The sequence below is a fragment of the Silurus aristotelis genome (assembly GCF_946808225.1).
Source record: "Silurus aristotelis genome assembly, chromosome: 3".
Taxonomy (NCBI): domain Eukaryota; kingdom Metazoa; phylum Chordata; class Actinopteri; order Siluriformes; family Siluridae; genus Silurus; species Silurus aristotelis.
Genome location: NC_139576.1, coordinates 13133661 through 13155830, shown reverse-complemented (window position 1 = coordinate 13155830; position 22170 = coordinate 13133661). Strand labels below are relative to the sequence as shown.

The 22170-nt window shown below is 39.8% G+C and overlaps 1 protein-coding gene across 1 annotated transcript; it reads right to left on the bottom strand.

The window, feature by feature from the left end:
- Positions 1–6085: 6085 nt before the first annotated feature.
- On the bottom strand, positions 6086–21730 carry ttf2 (transcription termination factor, RNA polymerase II). Its single transcript, XM_083536940.1, has 24 exons — positions 16771–21730; positions 16147–16347; positions 15880–15991; positions 15701–15787; positions 15557–15626; positions 13263–14207; positions 13033–13153; positions 12093–12269; positions 11852–12009; positions 11635–11716; positions 11095–11202; positions 10746–10896; positions 10371–10476; positions 9702–9886; positions 9458–9611; positions 8672–8763; positions 8508–8587; positions 8280–8416; positions 8006–8176; positions 7820–7872; positions 7558–7711; positions 7235–7317; positions 6520–6594; positions 6086–6391 (listed from the first exon to the last, which is right to left on the bottom strand). The coding sequence occupies exons 2-24, from the start codon at positions 16172–16174 to the stop codon at positions 6247–6249; spliced, it is 3474 nt and encodes a 1157-aa protein (XP_083393066.1). The 5' UTR covers positions 16175–16347; positions 16771–21730; the 3' UTR covers positions 6086–6246.
- Between the last annotated feature and the right edge of the window lie 440 nt (positions 21731–22170).

Below are 22170 nucleotides of genomic sequence, written 5' to 3'. Positions count from 1 at the left end.
TACACTACTCTATGGATCTCATGTGTTGTGTGTTGATATGGTAACAGTTGGCCTTTTGGCACATTAGAGTTTATTTTAAATGTTATGCTAAATGTAATGTAATATTATTATATATAAAAAAACAGCATATAAGGCATTTATGATGTACAAGTTTAAATATATTCACAGAAGAATTGCTTCTACATTTTTTATTACATAATTTCTAAACCCCATTACTGCTGTAAGAAATTAATTATAGAAAGTTACTTGTTAGGAAGTTTTTCCTATCCGGCTCGAAGGACCCAATGTTAGGAAGTTTTCCTCTCTAGCTCGAAGGACCATATAAGGATTTTCACTATCTGGTGTGCGCTGATTAGGGGATTGTACTCGCCCCAGTGTGTCAGTAAAAACACGGTACAGGATTCAGAACACTCAACTTTACTGGGTATAGGATAGATTGTATTAGTGCCCCACGCAGCACGTCTCTGGCACACGCGTGCGCGCGCACACACCATCTACACACACACACTCTCCTCCTTAAATGCACCCTCCGATCACTGGAAAAGAAAGAATAATCATTAGGTCACATTAACTTCAGGTGAGGCAACCCCCTGCCTATCTGCTCCCGGCCCCACCCTCCATTCACAAACTGACGCTTGGCCACGCCCCCGCTGCCACAGTACTGTTTGAAGAACTTCTTCTGTTACTGTTTGTACACCTACTACTGTATGGAGGGCATTTTTAAGAGATCGGATCTCTCTTTCCCAGCTGCCACCAAAGTGAGGCAGGGTTGAACCGAAATTCAATCCTTTGTTTGGCGAGATGCCGTTGAAGTTCCGGGCTGCAATTCATTAAGGCATCTTTTAACTCTTTCTCTCCACCCTAAAAGTTAGTGCCTTGGTCAAATATCAGTTCTGAGGGGGTGCATCTGCGTGCTACAAATCTCCTCAGAGCCATGAGGAAGGAATCAGTGTCTATAGCTGTGAGAAGCTCAAAGTGTACACATCGAGTTGTAAGACACTTAAAGATAATTCCCCATCTTTTCTCCAGGCGTCTGCCTATTTTGATTTAGAAAGGTCCAAAACAATCCATACCAGTACTGTAGAAGGTTGGTTTGTGAAGTCTCAAGCATGCTGGAGGAAGATCAGCCATTTTAGGGTTCTCAGATTTAGCCTTCCACTTATGACATTCCATGCAGTTATGTTGGGATTTTTGAATTGCTTCACGACCTCTTAGTATCCAGACACTCCTCCTCATTTCAGCAAATACTCGTTCTGGTCCTGGGTGACACATCTTACTATCATAGTCTTGAATTAGTAATTTGGTGGCTCTATGATGAGGGTCTAGGATAATAGGGTGAACTGTTTGGATTTTTAAGCCTTCGGCACGACGTAGGCGTCCTCCTACCCGTATAAGATGACTGGTTTTGTCCAATTCTGGGGCTAAAGTGAGTAATCTACTTGTAGTGGATAGGGGCTTGCCAGAGTTTAATTGTTCATTTTCATCTGGAAAACTGTCTTGTTGAATGTTACGAAAAAGGAGATGTTCTGCTGTCACATAGTCCTTAGCTGTAAGTATACTAGATTGATCTAAATCACTTTGACGGTGTTGAACTGTGGCTTCAACAAGGTCTTTCCAAGAATTGTACTCACTGGGATCTAAGGGCTTTGATGTTTGTGTGACACCGCAGAATATACTGGCTCTCCTTTCCACTTTACCTTCAGGGGTTTTAAGGCATGGCAGGATTGGTCCAATCTGATTCATCTTGAAGTAAAAAGGGTGGGCCTTGACTCCACCTGTTTGGTGTATCAAGCTCTAGTCTCTCAATCTCTTTATTTTATGCAACCGCCTCTCTATGCTTCTTAAGTTAGGCATAACAGAGTCTGTAGTGGTACAGAGTTGTGGCATATTAGCTTTCCTTAAAAGGGAAGTTGCATAGCGATTCACTTCATCTACCATTACCATGGTCATTCTGGTTTGTAGTAAATCCATTGCCACTTGATCCTCCTTTGATCGCGTGACTAATTTCTCATTTCTGTGTGAAATAGTATCACCTTGCCAGAGTCTCTCTGCATTCCGGGATAGTTCTTCCAGTTGAGGAGTGATATAGATATGTAAACATTGTTGAGGCTGTAGCTGTTGCTGCAGAAAGCGTGTTGGGCCTTGTAATGTCCAGCCTAATCTAGTTCTGATAGCTGCTGGACCTCCAGGGGGCCCTAGGCGTACAAGCACAACGGGTGTTATAAGGTGAGGATGGTCTGCTCCTATCAAAAGGAGGGGTTGTAGTTTATTAATAGGCTGTAAAGGAATGCCCTTTAGGTGTTGGTATCTCTACTGGAGTGTTGCAATGGGATAAGAGTGTTCAGACAAACCTAAGTGCTCAGAGGTAAAGGCATTCTGAATCCAGTAACTCTGTTGGGGCTGCGATATAGAGCGTACACTAAAGGAAACTGCTTTTTAGAATTGAGTTTCTTAATATCTTTTCGAATAGTTCTTAATGTTAAATCTTCCTTCTGTCCTTGTAGCCCTAGTTTCTTAGCTGGCAGCTGGGAGTAACATAGTCCTTTTGGACTCGTCATTGAATAATGCATAAGTGTTCAGGGCTTGATTGTTGTGTTGTAATACAACGGGGATCACTTTTAGCAGAACATGCTTGGAACGTTCTGGCCTGTCTAAATACAGGGTTTTGTTCGTGGAACTCACTAGACAGGTACTCTCCCTTCGAGGTCGGCTATTATCCTAATGAAGGATTTGAAGATGTTTCCCACTGCACAGATGACAGGGCTTCTTTAGGGTACAAACTTTAGCTAAGTGTGATCGTCCACATTTCCAACAACGCTTGTTGTCTTTGATCTACTTGATCTTCTGATTTGTACTGAACACCTGGAAAGTGGTACACTTGCTTAAATAATCTTCGGTACTATGGCAGTATGGGCACAGAGGCCTGCTCTGTTCAGATCCCCGTGCTGGCTCGGACTGATGTGAGGGCGTCAGCACTCGAGTAACTGCTTCTGGGGGTCGGTCAGCTCTATGCAGGAAAGAAGCGAGTTTATGCTTCGCTATTGGGCCTAGTTTGGGCCGCACCATCCTACTTCTCTTATTCGATTTCTCAGAGTCTTGACACTGGGATTCAAGTTTGAGCCACTCTGCCAGATCTGGTAGAGTGTAGGAATTCTGATGAGGAAGGTGTCGTTTGAATGAAGCACGCAAATCAGGGGGTAACTTAGTGAGTAAGCGTGCTGCATGTGAGGCGCACCATAGTTCGCCATCTCCCTCAGAGCCTAATGAGTTCAGGAGAATCACGAGAGCTTAAATTTGGAGGGCGAACAGATCAAAACTGGCTATATCTCCAGGCTTTACATTAGGGGCATCCATGACTTCTACTATCTTAGTTAGGGCTAAGTGAAAAGGTAGTCCATATCTGTCATTAAGCATAGTCATAGTGTCTGTGTATGGCCGAGAGGAATTCAGAAATGAGTCTGCTATTAGGCGAGCATCTGTAAACTGAAGGTGTCCTAGGAGAATCTGATACTTAAAGAGTTCAGTTGCATCGGGAGGGAGGATGTTATCAAGGGCTAACTTTAGATGAGGGAACTCTCTCAGGTCTGGACTGGTGAAATTTTGAATTGTTGGATTCTACAACAATTGTTGCCTCTATATAACATGTCCGGAGATAGAGTACTCTGAAGCCGCCCCATCAAGGAAGGATATTGTAGATTAGGTAGGTAGGCATATGTAAGTACTTCTGACTTTAAGGGACTCTTACTAGGGGCACTTGAAGTCTGCGGGGGCTACTTTGTGGAATATAAGGCACCGGCTTGGGCGCCGCTGCCGCAGATGGTTTATAGATAGTTCTGGGCAATAGGACTGGAATCTCTATGACCCACTGTGGTCAGGGAGCTAGCAGAGCTGCCTGCGGATTTACTGTTAAATTCTGCACATCCTTATAAAGGGTTTTAAATTGTCGGAATTCCTTGTAAAGGCCACTTGATCTTCATACAGTTTCCTAACTATCTTCTCCAGGTCTTGAAGCTTTGAGTTATGCCTAACGGATGTGGGAGCAGCCTCGTCCTCTTGAAACAAGAGTGAGCCACGGTCTATCTTGTATGTTAACATCCGAATGTGGAGCGCTAGTAGCTTTCTTTCATTGTGCTTTGCTGTGTATTCTCTTCTTGTTCACGCAAATACTGTGTATAGTATTTCACCTCATAGTCTTTTAAGTGGGATGGGGCTGAGTTATGCGTCGTAGGCGCTGACACCCACAGGAAGGTTGCTCTGACATCCTACTTCTGTGGTAAGCACACTTATCCGGCTCGAAGGACCAAATGTTAGGAAGGTTTACTATCCAGCTCGAAGGACCAAATGTTAGGAAGGTTTACTATCCGGCTGGAAGGACCGAATGTTAGGAAATTTTCCTCTTTAGCTCGAAGGACCATATAAGGATTTTCACTATCTGGTGTGCGCTGATCAACCATGGCTGGGAACTCATGACCAGGTCCTATGCCTGAACCACTAGGCTACCACCTACCTGAACACCTGAACATGTCCCTGAGGATGACTAAAAATACCCATATCATTAAACATGTAACTACAAATGGATTTCTGTTAGTGTTGACAAAAGCTGACGGAAAAGCATAGATTTCTTTACATTGAAATTGTGAACACTGAGTGTTCGAGAAAGAATTTGAGTATATAATTTTTTGAAGAATCCTAAATTCACCCTAAATTTGACTATAAATCACAACTATACACCACCTGCCTAATATTGTGTTGGTTCCTTTTTGCTGCCAAAACAGTCCTGACCCATTAAGCATCAACAGCAATCACTTCTTCAGCAATTTAAGCTACAGGAGCTCGTCTGCTTGATCAATCCACACTAGCCTTCACTCCCTACGTGCATCAATGATCCTTGGCTGCTCATGACCTTCTTGCTGGTTCACCACTGGGAACATCCCACAAGAGCTGCAGTTTTGGAAATGCTCTGATGCAGTCGTATAGCCATCACAATTTGGTCACGTTCATCACCCTATCAGAAACTCTCTACTCCTCCACTACACTCTTAATGTACTCTTCTTTCAGAATCACCCCTACACCATTTCTCTTTCCATCAACACCATAATAGAACAGTTTAAAACCACCATCAATGTTCCTGGCCTTACTCCCTTTCCATTTGGTCTCCTGAACACACAACATATCTACCTATCTCCTCTCCATCATATCAGCTCTCTCCCTTTACCAGTCATTGTACCAACATTTAAAGTGCCCACCCTAACCTACACTCTCCTACACTTCTTCATTTCCTGCTGTCTCTATAGACGTCTATCTCCTCAATCTTTTCCTTTGGCCAACAGTGGCCTAATTTCCACTGGTACCCTGTTGGCTAACAATACCTGTGGTGGTTGTTGGTAACCCAGGCCTCCACCTGATCCGGTTTGAAATTCTTATTCGTGATCCACATATTTGATTTGGCACGTTTTACGCTAGATGCCCTTCTTAACGCAACCCTTCCTATTCATCCGGGCTTGGGACCGGCACTGGCTTAATGGCTGGGTGTAAGAGATATATACACACACACACACACACACACACACACACACACACACACACACACACACACACACACACACACACACACACACACACACACACACACACACACACACACACACACACACACACACAGCACATTAAATTGCTTTAAAATTTCAAAAAGAACAATGGTTCTAAACTGCTTTAGCCAAATTAAATTCTGAAATTAATTTATACTTTAATACATATTTACATTGAAAGGCATTAGAATAATTTACCGTATCAAATTAAAATACAAAGATTTTCTTGGTTAAGTAGGATTTTTTTTTTACGTAATAACGTAATCAAAACTTTGATTAAGCTCTTTTGTTTACAAACTTTTTAAATTTCAAAATTTTCCCAATCAATCAATTGCCAGGGTTTCATTTGAACATAAACATCTACCCTGCAATCTACTGCAAACCATAATAATAATTAACTACACCTTCAGAATATTCAGAAGTAAAAGTTCTTGTATCTTAAATATAAATCACAATCTAAAGATTTACATGAAGAGAGTCAGGTGTCCACATGTTCCTTCAGTTTGGATATATTTATTTAACTTTCAAAACAAAACAGAACAAGATACAGATCAGAAACTGGTATACAGAAAGTCGACATGGATAAGGTATTGATAAAAGTGCGAGACATAACAGCAGTCTGACAGGGCCGACTTGGTGAACGTATTCCTGTCGTGTTTTACACACCAAAGATAATCCTAAGATCTGCTAATGAGAGCTTTGTGAAAGAGGACCCAGTTCCAGACAGGACTTTTTGGGCCAGCTCCTTCTTTTTTTCTTGCAGAGAGGAAATCTTATCTTCTACCGTGCCCTCGCACACAAACCTGTGAAACAAACAGAAAAAAGACTTATGGCAATAAAATCTGTTGTTCTGCTTGACTAACATAATGAAAATTCCTGCTCTGAGGAAAAAAAAATAAACAAACACCCAATAGAGAAGTATAAGACTCACCTATGAATGGTGACATCACGACATTGTCCCACTCTGTAGATCCTGTCACAGGCCTGGTCCTCCAGAGCAGGGTTCCTGTGTAATAATAAATAAATAAAAACTAGCTTCCTAAAACCTGTTTGTACTTAGTAATTAAAAGTTCTTTAAGACACCAACATCCATTTCTTATGGCCCTACTAGCCTGTAATTACAACACTTTAATGGAATAGGGGAGTTAAAAAGCGCTCTAATGGACAACAAATTGCACACTTAGTGAAATTTATGCTGTCAAGAAATCCATTGCATGAGATACTCTTTACTCTTCACCTACCCACTGGACAAACCATTTAAGAAATTAAACACAACAGGACACACCGCATCTGAACTCTAATCAATGACGAGGACGCAAAGCGGAGTTACTGTTACTACCCTGAGGGGGATTATTTTGCAATAACAGCAAGTAAGTTCCTGACAGCACACTTCACTTGTCCCTTACCAACCTCTCTTTGTTTGTTTCTCTCTCAAGTTAATAATTTATTGGATAAAATAACAGCACAGTCTAAATTATTTACTATAATTTTGTTATATACGTCCTGTGGAAATCGTAGTTTTAGCTATGATTTCCAGCTGGAGCTACATTCAGAGCCATGCTATTATAGAAACTGAATCATCTGACAAAAGAAAACATCACTGTAGCATAATATGTTCAAGTGAAGAGACTTGTAGAAGGTCTTACCAGTGCATGTCTATGAGGAACAGATGATTCCCACCAGTCAGATTGATACCCACTCCTCCAGCACATAAAGACACGAGCATTACCTGCAGAACCCATGGTTTTAGATAATGCTTCATTTACACACATACACTTAAAGCTTGTTTAGTATTAAAAATCAGCTTGGGTAAAGTTAATTGTGTAAAATGTCATTTTCTTTGAACAGTTAAAAGCTCTGGTCTGCTGCAAAGACTCTAATGACCCTCAGTAGAGAACACTCATCAGACAGAAATGACGTTATTGCTGCACTATACAAAAAAAAAAAAAAAAAAAAAAAAAAAAAGCACCTGAGGTCCTTTAGGGTTCGTGTTAAACTCCTCCACCAGGTCCATACGTCGCTTCGGATTCACTGTACCATCGATGACACTGAACTGCAGACCCAGGTTCTTCAGATGAACAGCTACAATGTGCAGCATACTTGTCCACTGGGACACAATCACACTGCCAACACACACACCAGTTTGTCTCACATTCCTCTAGCTAGACAACCCATAATAGGAATGCAATGTGCTCATTATCTATTAATTATGAGGGGAAAAAAACAGGTACCTTTTCTGCTTTTTCGTCCGGATTTCTTTTAATTCTGTGAGGATGGCTGAAATCTACACAGCAAGGAATATCGCGCAATATAAAATATATTCATCCGTCATCTTTAGGAAAATTTTTTATATGTTATTTCAGAATTGAATTATAAAAAAAAAAAAATAAAAATAAAAAAAAAAAAGAAGGCCTCACCTTGGTGCTCTCTCGACACACCTCAAAAATCTCAGAACGGAACCGGCTCCCGTTGAGGGAAACAGTGTCTTTGTGGTTGGAGTCAGAGGATTCGGACAAAGACAGGCCACACAGCTGCTCCTCCAGAGACAGAGCAACCCCATCTCCCTGAAGCTCCGACTGGTCCAGCGTCTGCCCAATAAACACACAAAATAATTGCTAAGACTAATTATAAATCATTAAGTGTATATACGGTGTGTGTGTGTGTGTGTGTGTGTGTGTATGAGAATGTGACCTTCTTCAGCAGGGACAGGTGGCAGCAGCATTGCCGGAGGCGCAGCAACAGGGACAGGATGTGGATGGTGCTGGAAACCTTAGGTTGCTGAGAAGAGGACAGCGAATCCTGCTGGGACATTCCAAACTCCTGTGCAACTGAAACGCGCATAAGACGCTCATAAATGGACAGGACCTTCAGAATCTTCATCACTGCTGCTAAAATAAAAATGCAAAAATTTTTCCAAACCTTTATCAAAGGGATTGCTGCCATCTCCTTGTTTTCTGTCTCCTCCCTCGTGCCTCTTGAGATATGACTGGAGGGTGGACCTGAGGAGGAACTCAGTTTAATGTTATATTCAGTGTAGTGTGTGGCTTTAAAAAGAGGGAGTTTTATACTGTGCTGAACTGTACCTGGACTGTGCGAACACCACATCGTAAACAGACTGCTCATCCTCTGACAATTTCACCCTGTGAACTTTACAGCATCGCTCAGGCAGAGACACCTACCACAGCAGAACAAAGTGAACACTGAACACCCTTTGGGATGAATTGGAACATGACTACACCCCAGGCCTCCTCAACCTACACTAGTAAATGACTTTACGGATACCCTTGTTGCCGATGAGCACAAATCTCCACACGCACACTCCAGAATCTAGTAGAACATCTTCCCAGAAGAGTGGAGGATTATTATAAGAGCAAATTGGGACTACACAAGAAATGCGATACTCAAAAACGCTGGGTGTCTGCAAACTTTTGCCAATATAGTCTACATGGGCACAAGTCACGGCCAAAAAAAGTTGAAAGCTCACAGGCACACAGCCACAGACTTCTACAGTTTAGGGTTCATGATGTTGTGGGCTTCTCTAGAACTTAAAGGCTCTGTGCACAACGTAAGCTCCATAACAACAGTTTACCATGGTTGGAGAGGAAACCATTGAGTGGCCAGCACAGAGCCCTGACCTTAACCCTAATGAACACCACTGGGTGGAACCAGATTAACATATGCTCTTGTGACTGAAAAGGCAAATCGCCATAGTCACTCCACATCTAGGTGAAAACCTTACCAGAAAAGTTGTCATAACACCACCAAGAGGAACTAAATCTGGAATGAGAACTTCCACTCAAGTACAGTAAGTTTACTTAGCGCTTGATGCAGTCCAAACAGCTGTGACTCGAATATGCTAGAATACACACCAGAGGCTTGCCTGTCGAGTCACGCTGGTCTTTGGTTCTGCGCAGCAGTAGGGACCTGGTGAGAATGTTGAGCCTCTCGCCTCCTCGCTTAGAGCCGTTGTCTACCTGAGCTTTCCACAGCTTGTATTCATCGAAAGGAGAGCACCTCAAAAATCTACAATGCATTTAAAAACATATCAAATTGTATTAGTAATGAAACAAAGTATGTAATGCTTGAAAACAATAATACAGAGGAGAGTTATACTTCAGCAGGGAGTACATATCCAGCAGGTTGTTTTGAATGGGGGTGCCAGTGACGGCCCAGCGTGCTTTGGCCCGCAGCTTACACACAGCCATGGAGGTCTGCACTTTAGGGTTCTTGATGTTGTGGGCTTCATCGAGAACCACACGAGCCCAGGCTACACGCAGGAGAGGAGGAAGCTCAGACCCCTAGCCACAGAAAGAGCGTGTGAGCAAATTTGTATTACTCTACAAACGCAGGCATATATATTTAGAACCAAAAATGTAATATATGCCACACTGGGAGCTCATCAAAACTATTCTGTTTTAATCAAACCAAAAACAGGAAAATAACAACTGATTTTCCTAAGAAAACCTTTCATGCTACTTTCAGGACTCTTTATTTCTAAATTGTCTGCCAGATTTGGAGAAAATAAAAATTTTACTCTAACAGAAATATGCCATTTAGATGACACTGACTGTACCCACCAAACCACAGTATTTTAAGTAAGATTAAAACGATTTTATGCAAGCCAGCTGTCTGTATTTGGTTAAACTAAACAAAGTTTATTTAAATATGACTACATTTCGCTCACACAGAGACTCACGACATCGTATTGCTGTGAGGGTGTGTTAGTTTGTTAGACATCATACATACATAATTTCTATACTTCCTGCATTGAGAATGTCTTACCACAGGCTCTGAGTCCTGGCTGGGTTTTTCAGCATCCTCTTTCTGAACTGGGATCTCTTTAGAAACCAGGCTGTATGTGGTGATCACCACATCATGTTCAGCCAAACTAGTGGAAAGAGTATTCACATGTATGACATTTGGCAGATTTACTAAAGTGCTTTTACAGGCTCTATTTCAATAAATACACCTAGATACTGGTTCACTAAGAACACAATCAGTCGAAAAAAAAAAAAAAAGGCTTTAAAAAAAGCACACGAATATGTAAGTCGTGCAAAAATAAATAAATAAATAATAAGAGTACCAGCAAGGCATACAGCCAAAAATCAATGTGAATAAATAGAAAGAATCAGCAGAACTGCTTGGGAAAAAAATTACATGCTTGCACTCCTTTGTCTGTTAGGCCCATGGTGGAGATACACACTCAGGCGACTGCTCTTCACGTGTCTCTCTATCTCTTTCTTCCAGTGATGCAGCAGAGAAGCAGGACAGATGATCAGTGTTCCCTGGGACGCCACCAAAGCCGAGTCTAGGCAGAACATATACTTTCAATACGGAAGCCTATATTGTAGAACAACATATTGCAGAAAATGCATACACTCCCAGCCTGAGAATAATAGGTAAGCACTGATTTATCAGACCCCCGACCCCCCCGCCATCCACACCTGTCCACGATAACTGTATAAGCCAGGCATGCAATTTCCAGCAACACTGCAGGAGTGCTTACCAGTTTTGGAAAGCCATCCCTCCAGTTGAGTGTCTTTCTCTTCCTTCTTCTTTTGGGAGAGAATGAGAGCGATCATCGTGAGGGTTTTCCCCAGACCCATGTCGTCCGCTGCATTAATGGCAAACGCATTGTGGGGAAAAGTGGAAAATATATCTAAGATACAACAACTCTAGTCTGACGAGGTTCGTGTGAACATTTCAATAATATAACTGATAAATTCATAAGCACAGCATTGCCAGGAAAACAACTCATTCATATTCAGCTCCAAAGTAAACTTATACGCTGTATAAGACAATATTTTTTACCCAACTCTTTATTTGACTCGTAAAGAACTTGGTTACATACAGATGAAAAGATACATGAAGAAAGTGATTACAGCTTTCATTTGGAGACCTAATGGCTTTTATGTTCTGACATCTTTTTTTTATTAATACATCTATTAATTCTGCTTCAGCCCTGGCACATGGTCCAATTAAATGTCAGGCTCAATCCAATCATATCACTTGATATATTCAATTTAAAAGAGAAATGAAATTTTACCCAGAATTCCCCCACAGGGTTTTTGGGTTTCTCTCCATAGCAGCCAGGCCAGGGCTTTTCTCTGATGAGGCAATAACGCGACCTAAAAGGTAAAAAGATCAATTTCTGACTTATATCATGTCTAAAAATGCAATTAAATTTACCATAATCAACTTCTCTTCATCTTTCATGTAAAGAAAATAAAAAACATTCGCAGTTATTAAGTAGTGTTTCTGACCTTCAATCCTCTAGGATCCTGTGCCTCAGTGTCTGTGGAAGGGCATGACTCCAGTGAGTGGTGGAGGTGGTCAATCACCTCTGTCGTGGCATTGCGCACAGCAAACAATCTGTCCTCCGTCATCCTTCCACCATAGAACCCCTGGTTTTGAGGATTCACTGCAGACAAACAGAGCATATTTCAATCAACAGCTATAGAACAGTACGGTACATGCCTGTTTCAGAGGATTAAGGTGAATTACCTCCATAAATCTGTGAGAAGCCCTGACTGAGCTGCAGTCCCAGTGAGCTACTAGTGGAGTTTGGCTGAAAATGGGCTGGAGCCTGTGCCAGGAGAATAGTGCCCCCTGCACGGTTAAAAGGATTGGAATGATTGGGTTTGGGATTCGGCTGGGATTCACTGTCCTCATCTTGGGACCCTAGAAACAGATTATACAATGTGTTTATGCAAATCATCATGTCTATAACCATTTAATTGTTTGGAAGTAAGAAAAAGTGGCTGGACAGAATAATCTTGATGTTTCACACTACACCTGAAATGAAACCGTTACCTTTTCAAGTCCGACCACCCACTAAACACAAACTGGAAGTCTTGAAAGCACAGTGGTGGACGAAGTACACAAACCATGTGGTTGAGTTAAAGTAAAAAATACGTTAAGTAAAATATTACTCCAGTAAAAGTTCTCCTGTTAAAATTTCACTTGAGTAAAATGTTTTTGCCTTCAAATGTACTTCAGTATCCAAAGTACTATGATTTATTATAGTATTATAGCCACATTACTACTACATACTTTCATACATCTCTCTCTCTCTCACGCGCAGACTTTTCTGTCCCGCGAATCCGAATCGCTGGGCGTTTCTCGCAGCATTCTCTCTTACTCCCTCTTACATAAAGCCAAAGTATATCCTCGATGACCAAAGTTCACTATTAAAAGTTTTTTTTATCTACTCATAAATAAAAAGAAACAACTGGTTTCGCAAAGTGTAGTAAAAAGTAAGATATTTGACTTTGAAATGTAAAAAGGCACAGCAGTAACATAAGCTACATTATTGGTCCTAGTGGAAATGTTTATTGAAGAGACTCTGCTGCTTTTGAAGGTAATCAGACAGAATAACTGATCCCTTTGTGAATCTTCCTGTACAGGAACAAATATAAATTCCATTACAAGTCAGTATTCTCACCAGTAGGAGCAATGCTGGTCAGACTTAAAGTCTCCAGAGCATCTTCTAGCTGCTTCACTTGGCTCTTCAGCCTTTCTCCTTTATCAGGCAAAGCAGACACATTAACCAATGACAGAGTGGCCTAGATACATACAGATAAAGAGGAAATGGAAAGATAATTACGTTATATTAGAAAACCTTTAAAATAAATCAGTAATCTCAGTTTGTCACATGAAACACAGTAGCAGTACCTTCTTTTGTTTAAGCTGGGTTGTAATCTGGTTGTGGAGTGCTCTCGGGTCTTCCTCTTCACTTTTACCCTTCGAAATAAGATGGAAGCCTGGGTAGGAGGTAAGGGGTTTTTGCAAAGGTGCAGCTGGAACTGAAGAAGTCTGCTGAGAGCCTGGCTGAACCGACACCAGCTGGACGTCATCGTCATCGCTCCAGTCCCCGAAGGGTGATTTTACAGTTTTCACTTGGGCAGTGTTTACTACAGGCTGAAGTGGACTTGAAACACCACTGTCTGATGTTGATCCTGGGCTCGAATGACTCTCTTCAATATTTGTTGGAGTATTTTTAGAAACATTGGCACGTTGAAGTTCTGCATTTAATGTAGACGTCTTCCTAGATGTTAATTTAGAACCGTGTCCATCAGATTTCTGCTGTGGATCTGCCCTCTCTTGCTTGTCACGGATTTGAGGGCTCTGTGATTTAGTCTCTTTCTCAGTTTGCTGTTTATCAACACTTTCAGACTTACTGCTACTATGAGAACCCTCGGTAGCTTCTGCTGCTTTTGCCGTCATCTCACTACTGCTGTGCAATTTCTTGTCCTCATCTGATGAGCGCTTCTTTATCTTTATTCCAGGAGGAAGTTTTTTGTCTCTCCAGGATTCAGAATGCGCAGAACTCGTCGCTTCTCCTTCCCTGGTGTGCGCGGCGTTTGAGTTTCTTTTGCTGTCGGGTTCTTTCTCTGCTTCCTTTTTGTGCGTTTCATCATCGCTGTTTTTCTTCGTGCTCTTACTTTCTACAGACATTTTCAATGTCTTTGCCTCTCTGTTATCTGTCTCTACTTTTTTTATCTTTTTCCACTCTAAGCTTTTGTCTGCTTTTTCAGGGGCTTTAAAAGGATTTCTAACAGGAGGTAGAACAGAAGGCTGTTTTCTGTTCTCAGACAAAATATTCTTCTTAGTGCTTTTCTGTGGAAAAACAAATAATACTCGTTTTATTTACACACGTAAACACGTACCTTCACAACTTACTATTGAATTCTGTCTCTCGACTACTGTGAAGTACAACATAATGCATTTTTTTTTAAAGATCAAAATTACAGTCTGAGCGCTAAAATTCATTCCCCACAGACTGAATCTGCTCTCTGCAAACATCTAATACCAAATTATGCAAGATATCTGCAGTGTGATAGTGACATTTATTAAAGCATATTGAGCTGTATTTTACATAAAAGATCTCGGTTGTGTCAGCACAAACAAAGTAGATGTTCACAGATAATATGTTAAAGCTGATCCAATACACTCCTAGGTCATGTTTAATACCAGTGGTGGACAGTAACAAAGTAAATGTAATTCATTAGTGTACTTAAGCAGCTTCACTACATTTCAAAGTCAAATATCTTACATTTTGTGAAATCAAAACTTTACTAATCATGCAAGCCACCAATCAGGGTAGAGCACGCTCTGTTTTGAACTTGTTTTGATTGGCGCTTGGTGGTATCTACTTATCACCAACATACAGTTCAGCATCAAGCAGAACATTTGGACAGCAATAAATGATGGAAGAAACTCCTTGACTCTGACTTGCCACAAAACCTGTGGCCTAATTTGTGCAATTTCTTTTGAAGTAGTTAAAAGAAGGTTTTGGACTCGTGATAATTTTAATATAAATTAATCAGTATTTAACTCATTAATATTAATAAATCGTTGTGCTGAGAGTCTTTTCACATAATCTGAGTTGATTAAGCAAAGAGTCTTGGCACAAAAATGTTAATAGGAACATTATAGCCATAATAAATCATAGTACTTTGGATATTTAAGTACATTTAGAGGCAAATACTTGTGTGTTCATTTACAAGTACACTCTCCTGCACACTGTACTGTATAATACACAGTTGGTCTACTGGTGGTGCTATTTTGTGTTTTGTGTATTTGTCCTGCACGGTCTTGCATTGTCTGTTTCACTGTCTTGTCTTGCACCATTTGCACAGGATGCACTTTATGTGGCGAGGACATTTATTTTAGTCCTTAGCTATGTGTTTTTCTGTTATGTAGCTTTATGTTGTTGTATGTAGCACCAGGAATCTGGAGGCATGTCGTCTTATTTCACTGTTTACTGCGTCAGCTATACAGGGTTAAAATAACTAAAAGCTTCGTGACTTGACTACTTTCAAGTGAATGTTCTAAGTGAGCACTTTTACGTTACTTTAACGCAAGCACATGGTTTGTGTACTTCATCCACCACTGATTAATACTGGTTTATTCCATCCCAGGAAAGCATACAGAAAGAATAATACAAATCAAGAATAATGTTTTACCTCAGTCCATGGAACACTCCCACACCACTTCTGTCCCTCTTTCTTTCCTACTACACAGCGATATAACAGCCTAGATGTGTGAGAAGTCAGGATATTAACGAAGAGCAGATAATTAAAGCAGTGTGCACATCAGAACCATGTTACCTGTAAGTGCCCTGTGCTGCATTGTGGATTAACGTCTGAAGTTCAACCGCGGCGTCTTCATGACGGAGACAGTGAGAAGGTGGAAATCTGGGAATTGGAAAGAGAAAAATTCCATTTATACATCACTTCCACACTGAGGTGTAGTACAGTGTATTAGTCCTGTATTTCTCAGGACTCACTCAGTAGCCTGGGTGAAATCACACGGGGTCGCGTCTCTCCCGGTGCACACGTAGAAACTTTTCCCCTTGTTCGGTCCTTCCTTTACACCAGTCTTCAGAAAGCAGATAGTGCCTGAAATGGAGTGGTGCGTTTGCTAAGTTAATATAAGTGAGTGAGTGTGAGTGTGAGTGTGTGTGTGTGTGTGTGTGTGTGTGTGTGTGTGTGTGTGTGTGTGTAAACTTTATTCATATTATATTCTGACTACTAAACTACCATTAGTCACTTACCGTGTCGTTCACAAAGTATTTTCTCCATTTCGCGAAGAAAATCGACTATAAATAATTGGATTTCCTGTGACTAATGACGTTCTGTCTCAGAAAGGGGCGCGCTGTCGCACTCTTGATGACGTTTCTCCCCGGCAAACCAATCCGAAGTCTCTCGGAAAGAAACTCGGCTGCTGATTGGTTCAATCACCCACGATTCAAATACTAAACACGATCAGAATCAGAAAGAGCTTTATTGTTAAGTATGTTTGCACTTACAAGGAACTTGTTTTGGTGAAAGAAGCTTCCAGTACACAGACAACAAGACACAGAGATAATACAAATAAAGATATGTGAATAAAAATACAAAGAAAAAAAGAAAGAGTGGTATTGCACATATACATATATATATATATATATATATATATATATATATATATATATATATATATATATATATATATATATGAATGAAAAAATATATATATAAAGTGACATTGCACAAAAATAAAAAAGTGGTATTGTAAACATTTGTGTGTGTGTGTTTGTTTGTGTATTATTTATATAAGTAGCATTGCAAACAAAATAGAAAATAAACATATAAAGCATTTAACTGTTTATGAAGTAGGTAGACTGTGGTTAAGGAACTTTTCTTGTGCCTGGTTCTCCTGGTGCTCCGGAAAGGCAGCAGAGGTTCAAAAAGGGTGGATGTGAGGGATCCAGAGTAATTATCTGAGCCCCTTTTATCATGAATGGTTTCATTCTTGAAGAGAAAGCAGGGGATCACCAATACTCCTAAACAGTATGCTAGAAATAGTACTACCAATATAAAACCCTGACCGGTTTTGTAGCATGCTTGTATCCAGAAATACGTTTTCCTCTCCTATTTTCCAGCAGGTGCTGATTGTGACAGAAAGCCGTGCCTCTGACTTGCAGCCAGCAGATGGCAAATGATACTCAGGTTTGGAAATGTTGGACGCGCCTACATTGGTGTGAGGTGTGTGTCTCGATGATACAAGGACAATGAGAAATTGAGTCATACACCAAACTCTGAAGATCAGAACAAAACCAGGCAGCAAATAATATTGTCAGCAGATTGAGTCTGGGTTTCATCACAGGCCTCAAGCATGAAGCGAAACTGCTGTGCTGGGATTGAATTAAACATAGGCCTTCTTGAATATGGGAAAGTGAAGTCAAATATATTAATTAGGTAAAATAAATAAATAAAATTCCTCATGACCCTGCTGACAAATCCAGCTTGTGTGTAACCAGTCTGCGCTTCTCACACTGGTCCACTCCCTTTTCACCATCTAGTATTGATTTTCTAACCTCCTTATTACTGAAATAAATTACTACATATTCAAGATCTATCTTTCCAGAGATAGCCTTACGGTTGTGTAATTTTCTTAATATTAAAGCTTTTGTACTAGTATTATAGTATTACTAAAGCTTTAAAAGTATAATCAGTAATCCTAAAGTTCAAATAAAGTTCCTTAACCTGTTAGCTTTCAGCACAGATTTTGGGACTCCCAGCTGAAAATGCCCTATCTAACTTTAAATGTTAACAGTTCCTGATAATAATGTGCTACATACACAATTTAGATATATTTGGAAAGAAGACACTTTGAGCTTTACTGTCCATCATCAAAGTAGATATTGCTCAAAAAGATATTAAGTTATAGATGATGAAGTTCCATGGCTATACATGTCCTGCATTGAACATTATTTTTATTTCATATATAAATTCATGAAATCAGTCCTGGAGCAATCTAAAAAATATGAAAGCAACAATATATTCCTTTTAACAAATGAAGTATGCAAATGAAAGTTTTTTAATTATGTATTCTTGAGGGTAAGCAGTTTGGTACGTCTATGTTTGAAAGTGTATAGTAGCATCAGTAGCGGTAATTCAGAAACTCCTCTTTACTATAACATAATAATGGTCTACCAGTTTGAAGAATTTCTGCCTTTTCTTTCCACCTGGGAGCCATTTTTATTATCTCAAGCTGGATTTTTTTTTTAATCATGCAAGAGTAAGTGGGCTTGTTATAGGAATACAGACAGACATCTTGCTTACTTCTACTACATTCTATAAAATAATACAGAAATAAACAGAATGCCGAAAGTGTTCCATTTTATACACCAAACCCTTTTGACTAGCGGTGAAATGGTGGAATATTGCTGACAGCGGGAGGACTGAGGCGAGCGGTGATGGTGATGAAACACAGGAGAAACACTAGAGTAGAGAGGCTGCCTACACCTGCTTCGAACAGACACGAGGCTCTCAGGGAGAACAGGAAATAACATAGTGCACAAACTGGTGGGAAGAATACAGGTCACAGCTGCTGTTACGAGCCCTGTAGTCTGGAGTTAACATCAATGAACTTTATCCTGGTTAAACAAAATTTTTATCCAGCAAAATTCACAAATTCTTATTTAGTTCGACATATTGGTCACACATCCATAGCCCTCGGGTGCAGCCTGCGGTGTTGTGAAAGTATGGAAGCGGAAGTACAGGATTCTGCTTTAACTAGGACAGCAAGAATTCACTTCACATACACAAATATGTCTTGAGGCTTATCACTAATACTGTGCAGAAGTGGATTAAATTACAAATCATTTACACAGTGGTTTGAGTTAAATTTGCATTTTTTTTTCATTTTGCATTTAAATGTTCCCACTTAATTATAAATTTGTAATATTTCCACACTGCACCATTTGATCGTGGCATATTTAGCAAAAACAATTGACAGCATCATCTTCAACAAGAGCATCCAAGTAAAATAATTTAAATACTTGGGTATACCCGGTAGCTCATCTTTTTAGTTACTTCAAGTTTCACCAAAAACTTTCTCTGGTACCAAAACAGTGAAATGATGAAAGGTCACTGAACAATCTTTTCTTCCTCCACAAATCTGATAAAGGAAAACATTCGGAAAGGTCATCTCACAAAGCAATGCCGAAATCGTACTTCTTATGTGTCATTTCAGCCCTCAGGAGTGTGTTCTGTGTCCGAGATTGATTTAATTGTAGAAAAGTTGCCTTTACCAAAGTTTGAACTTACTCCCAGTCTTAAACATTCCAAAATATTCAGACTTTGATTACAGTGTTGCAGTGAGAAAGCGTGAACTAGACATGCGATGGATATATCTGAGGAATGAACCAGTCATATGAATATGAAAGACATAGCAAGACAGGGCTGAGAGCAGCCGCAACAACCAGGAATCAGACAAAACATATTGACAAACAGACAAACAGAGAAACTGAATATTGCGGGTCTAGATGAGTGAACTAGCTGTCAAGTCGAGGCTCTGAATTTCAGAATTGTTTTACACTCGAGCAAAACAACATGGCAACATGAAACCTGTTTTATTTTGACACAGCAACAGACAAGTGAATGGAGTATGAGCTTGAATTTCAGCAGTTAAAAAAAGAGAATGTACACACTTTGGTAAATGACAACTTCGCAAGTAAAGAGATTTGAAATAGAAAAAAGGTTGTCTAATATTTCTCACTGAGATTATTATATAACCAAAATATACCAGTTAAAACTATTTTGTATCCTTGTTTACTTATTTCACACTTAAAAAATTAACTGGAAAATAAATGCTTGAAATCAAGGCAATGCCTAAAAGGTGTCCACAAGGCCGTTTATAATGATCTTATACCTGTTTAAAAAAAAGCATGATAAAGAGAAATATTAATTGAATTTGCCTACAAGATACACTATATAGCCAAAAGCTTGAAAAAAAAGCTTCCTCTTTAAAACTGGAAGCGTATTGTTTTCCAGGATGTCTTTGTACGCTGTAGCATTTCACTACATTGGAACTAAAGGGCAGAATCTCATCCCCAAATGAGGTCTATAAGACAGTTTTCCATAACTGGAGTGGAGGAACCATTGGTCTTATAGTGTATTTCTTATAATTCCACAAGTTTCTAAATACTTGAGTGAGACACTACAACATAATTTGGATTTAACTATTGTATATACAGGCACCTAACCATAAAAATTAACCTTACCTCAATCTTGAAAGAATGCATTAAGCCTTACTTAAGACATGGATGTTGTGACATGGATGCACTTAGCCGGTGTCCCTTTCAGCGAGTAATACACTTCCTGCCCATTCATCTTCTAAATAATTAACTGGAGACTATATATTATGAAATTCTCACCGGATAAAGTCATGTCATAAGCTACACAATTCATGGCCAGTATGCACATTACAGTGTGGCTACAGGCTTTGAAATATTAAATTACAGCATCAATATATTTCTTCATAATCTTTCTTCAATAAAGAAAGCCTAACCTCTTGTAAAATAAATAAATAACTGAAATAAACCATCATGTTATTTCCACTGGTTTAAAATCGGTCTGAAATAACTAACTTACAATCACTGAACATGAGTCCAAGGTGTAATCAAGCACAATTTTCTACAATGAATTTCTGATACCATTGTGTGTGTAAAATCATCTCTTTGTTTCAACCTTGCAGAAAAAAGTCCATTAAAAGCACATTGTCCCATTTACATTTTCATTCATAATTACAAAGAAAGAATGAGACACAGTTTTAATTAAGATGTTGTTGGGACTGCATTTATTTACACACTGAGGATACTTGTGTCTGAGATAAAGGCACAGAAATTGAGTGAAAAAAACACTCATAACTGAATCGCATGCCGATGTAGGAGTGCAGCAGAGAGCTCATTCATTTAGCTGCATACTCTTCAACGGATGCTCAAAGGATCGACTTCACTGAGGTGTACAAGTGGCAACAGATGCACATTCATGCTTGTAGACAGATGCAGACAATTCGATGATGCAGGCAGTAATGCTAGTTCAGTTAGTTCAGGTGCTATAGTGGGTAAAGTTCAACCAATAGATCTTCAGAGTCAATCTGTATGGGGATTAGTTTGCTCACAGGGTGGCACAGTGGCTATGCAGCTTCCCCTTCCAGGGAATGTGCCTGGTGCCCTCTGATGGACTGGAATAAAATTCAAAATGTATGTTCCCAGTGTTCCCCGGATAGAGACTGAATCCATAAAGGGCTTATTAGTTATTGAAGATGGATATTGTCTTAGACATAATTGGAAAGTGAAAAAATTCTGTCAGTCTGATATATCTGAGGACCAAAATTATAAATAAAGCCCTCACCCAAAAAAGAGCAGTGAAACCATATTTCTATTTGTGTTTATACAAAACCAGCAAATGAAGTGCACATCATTGTTTACTGACGCAAGCGTCTCCTTTCCCACTGGGCTGAAAATGACATGGTTGCTTCACTGCGCAATATCTAATTCTGCATGATGTCACGCAGTGCTTCTACACACTTTTTTTTTTCCATGGGTGTATGCGTCCAGACCTGTTTGAAATAAAGGAAAGGCATATAGTTCAAAGCAGTAAACTTAAAGGCAAAAGCTAGTAATTGAAATAGTGAATCTCATGTAAGCCACACTTGAGCCACAGTCAGGAATAATAAGTGGTTTGCTGTAATGCAAAGCAAAGAAATACTCTGCAAGATAAATCCTGGCACGGCTGTAGTTCTATTGGTTATTGATTAGCATAAGTTAGAAGAGAGTCAGAACGCTCAAACATGAGGTGTTTTTGACATGCAGTGGATTTCACTTAATTTAGGAGAAAACAGACCTAAATTACCTGCATTTCCAGACTACATATATAGTACACAAGTCGATATTAAATATAGCCTCAGCGTGGAAGCAGACAGGAGCCCTGCCGCAGCCAAGATGAAGTGATATGTTTATGTCCATTAGAGTACTCCAGCTCTGAAATAGCTCAAAAATAAAATACCAGAAAGGTTTATGACCTCTTACACTCTCCATTATGGTTAGGAGGCCCAGCATCCAACACAATTTAGACATTTTTTGAACCCTACTCAAACACACCTTCTAAAAGTGGAAATAATTGACAAGCTCGAGCAAGGAAAGCTATTAAATTAGGATGGACAGGCAGAGGTTCTCAAAACAGGTTTTGCTATTTCAAAAAGTAGTTCACAAATTGTTGCACATTACCATAACTGTGACTTTTATTTT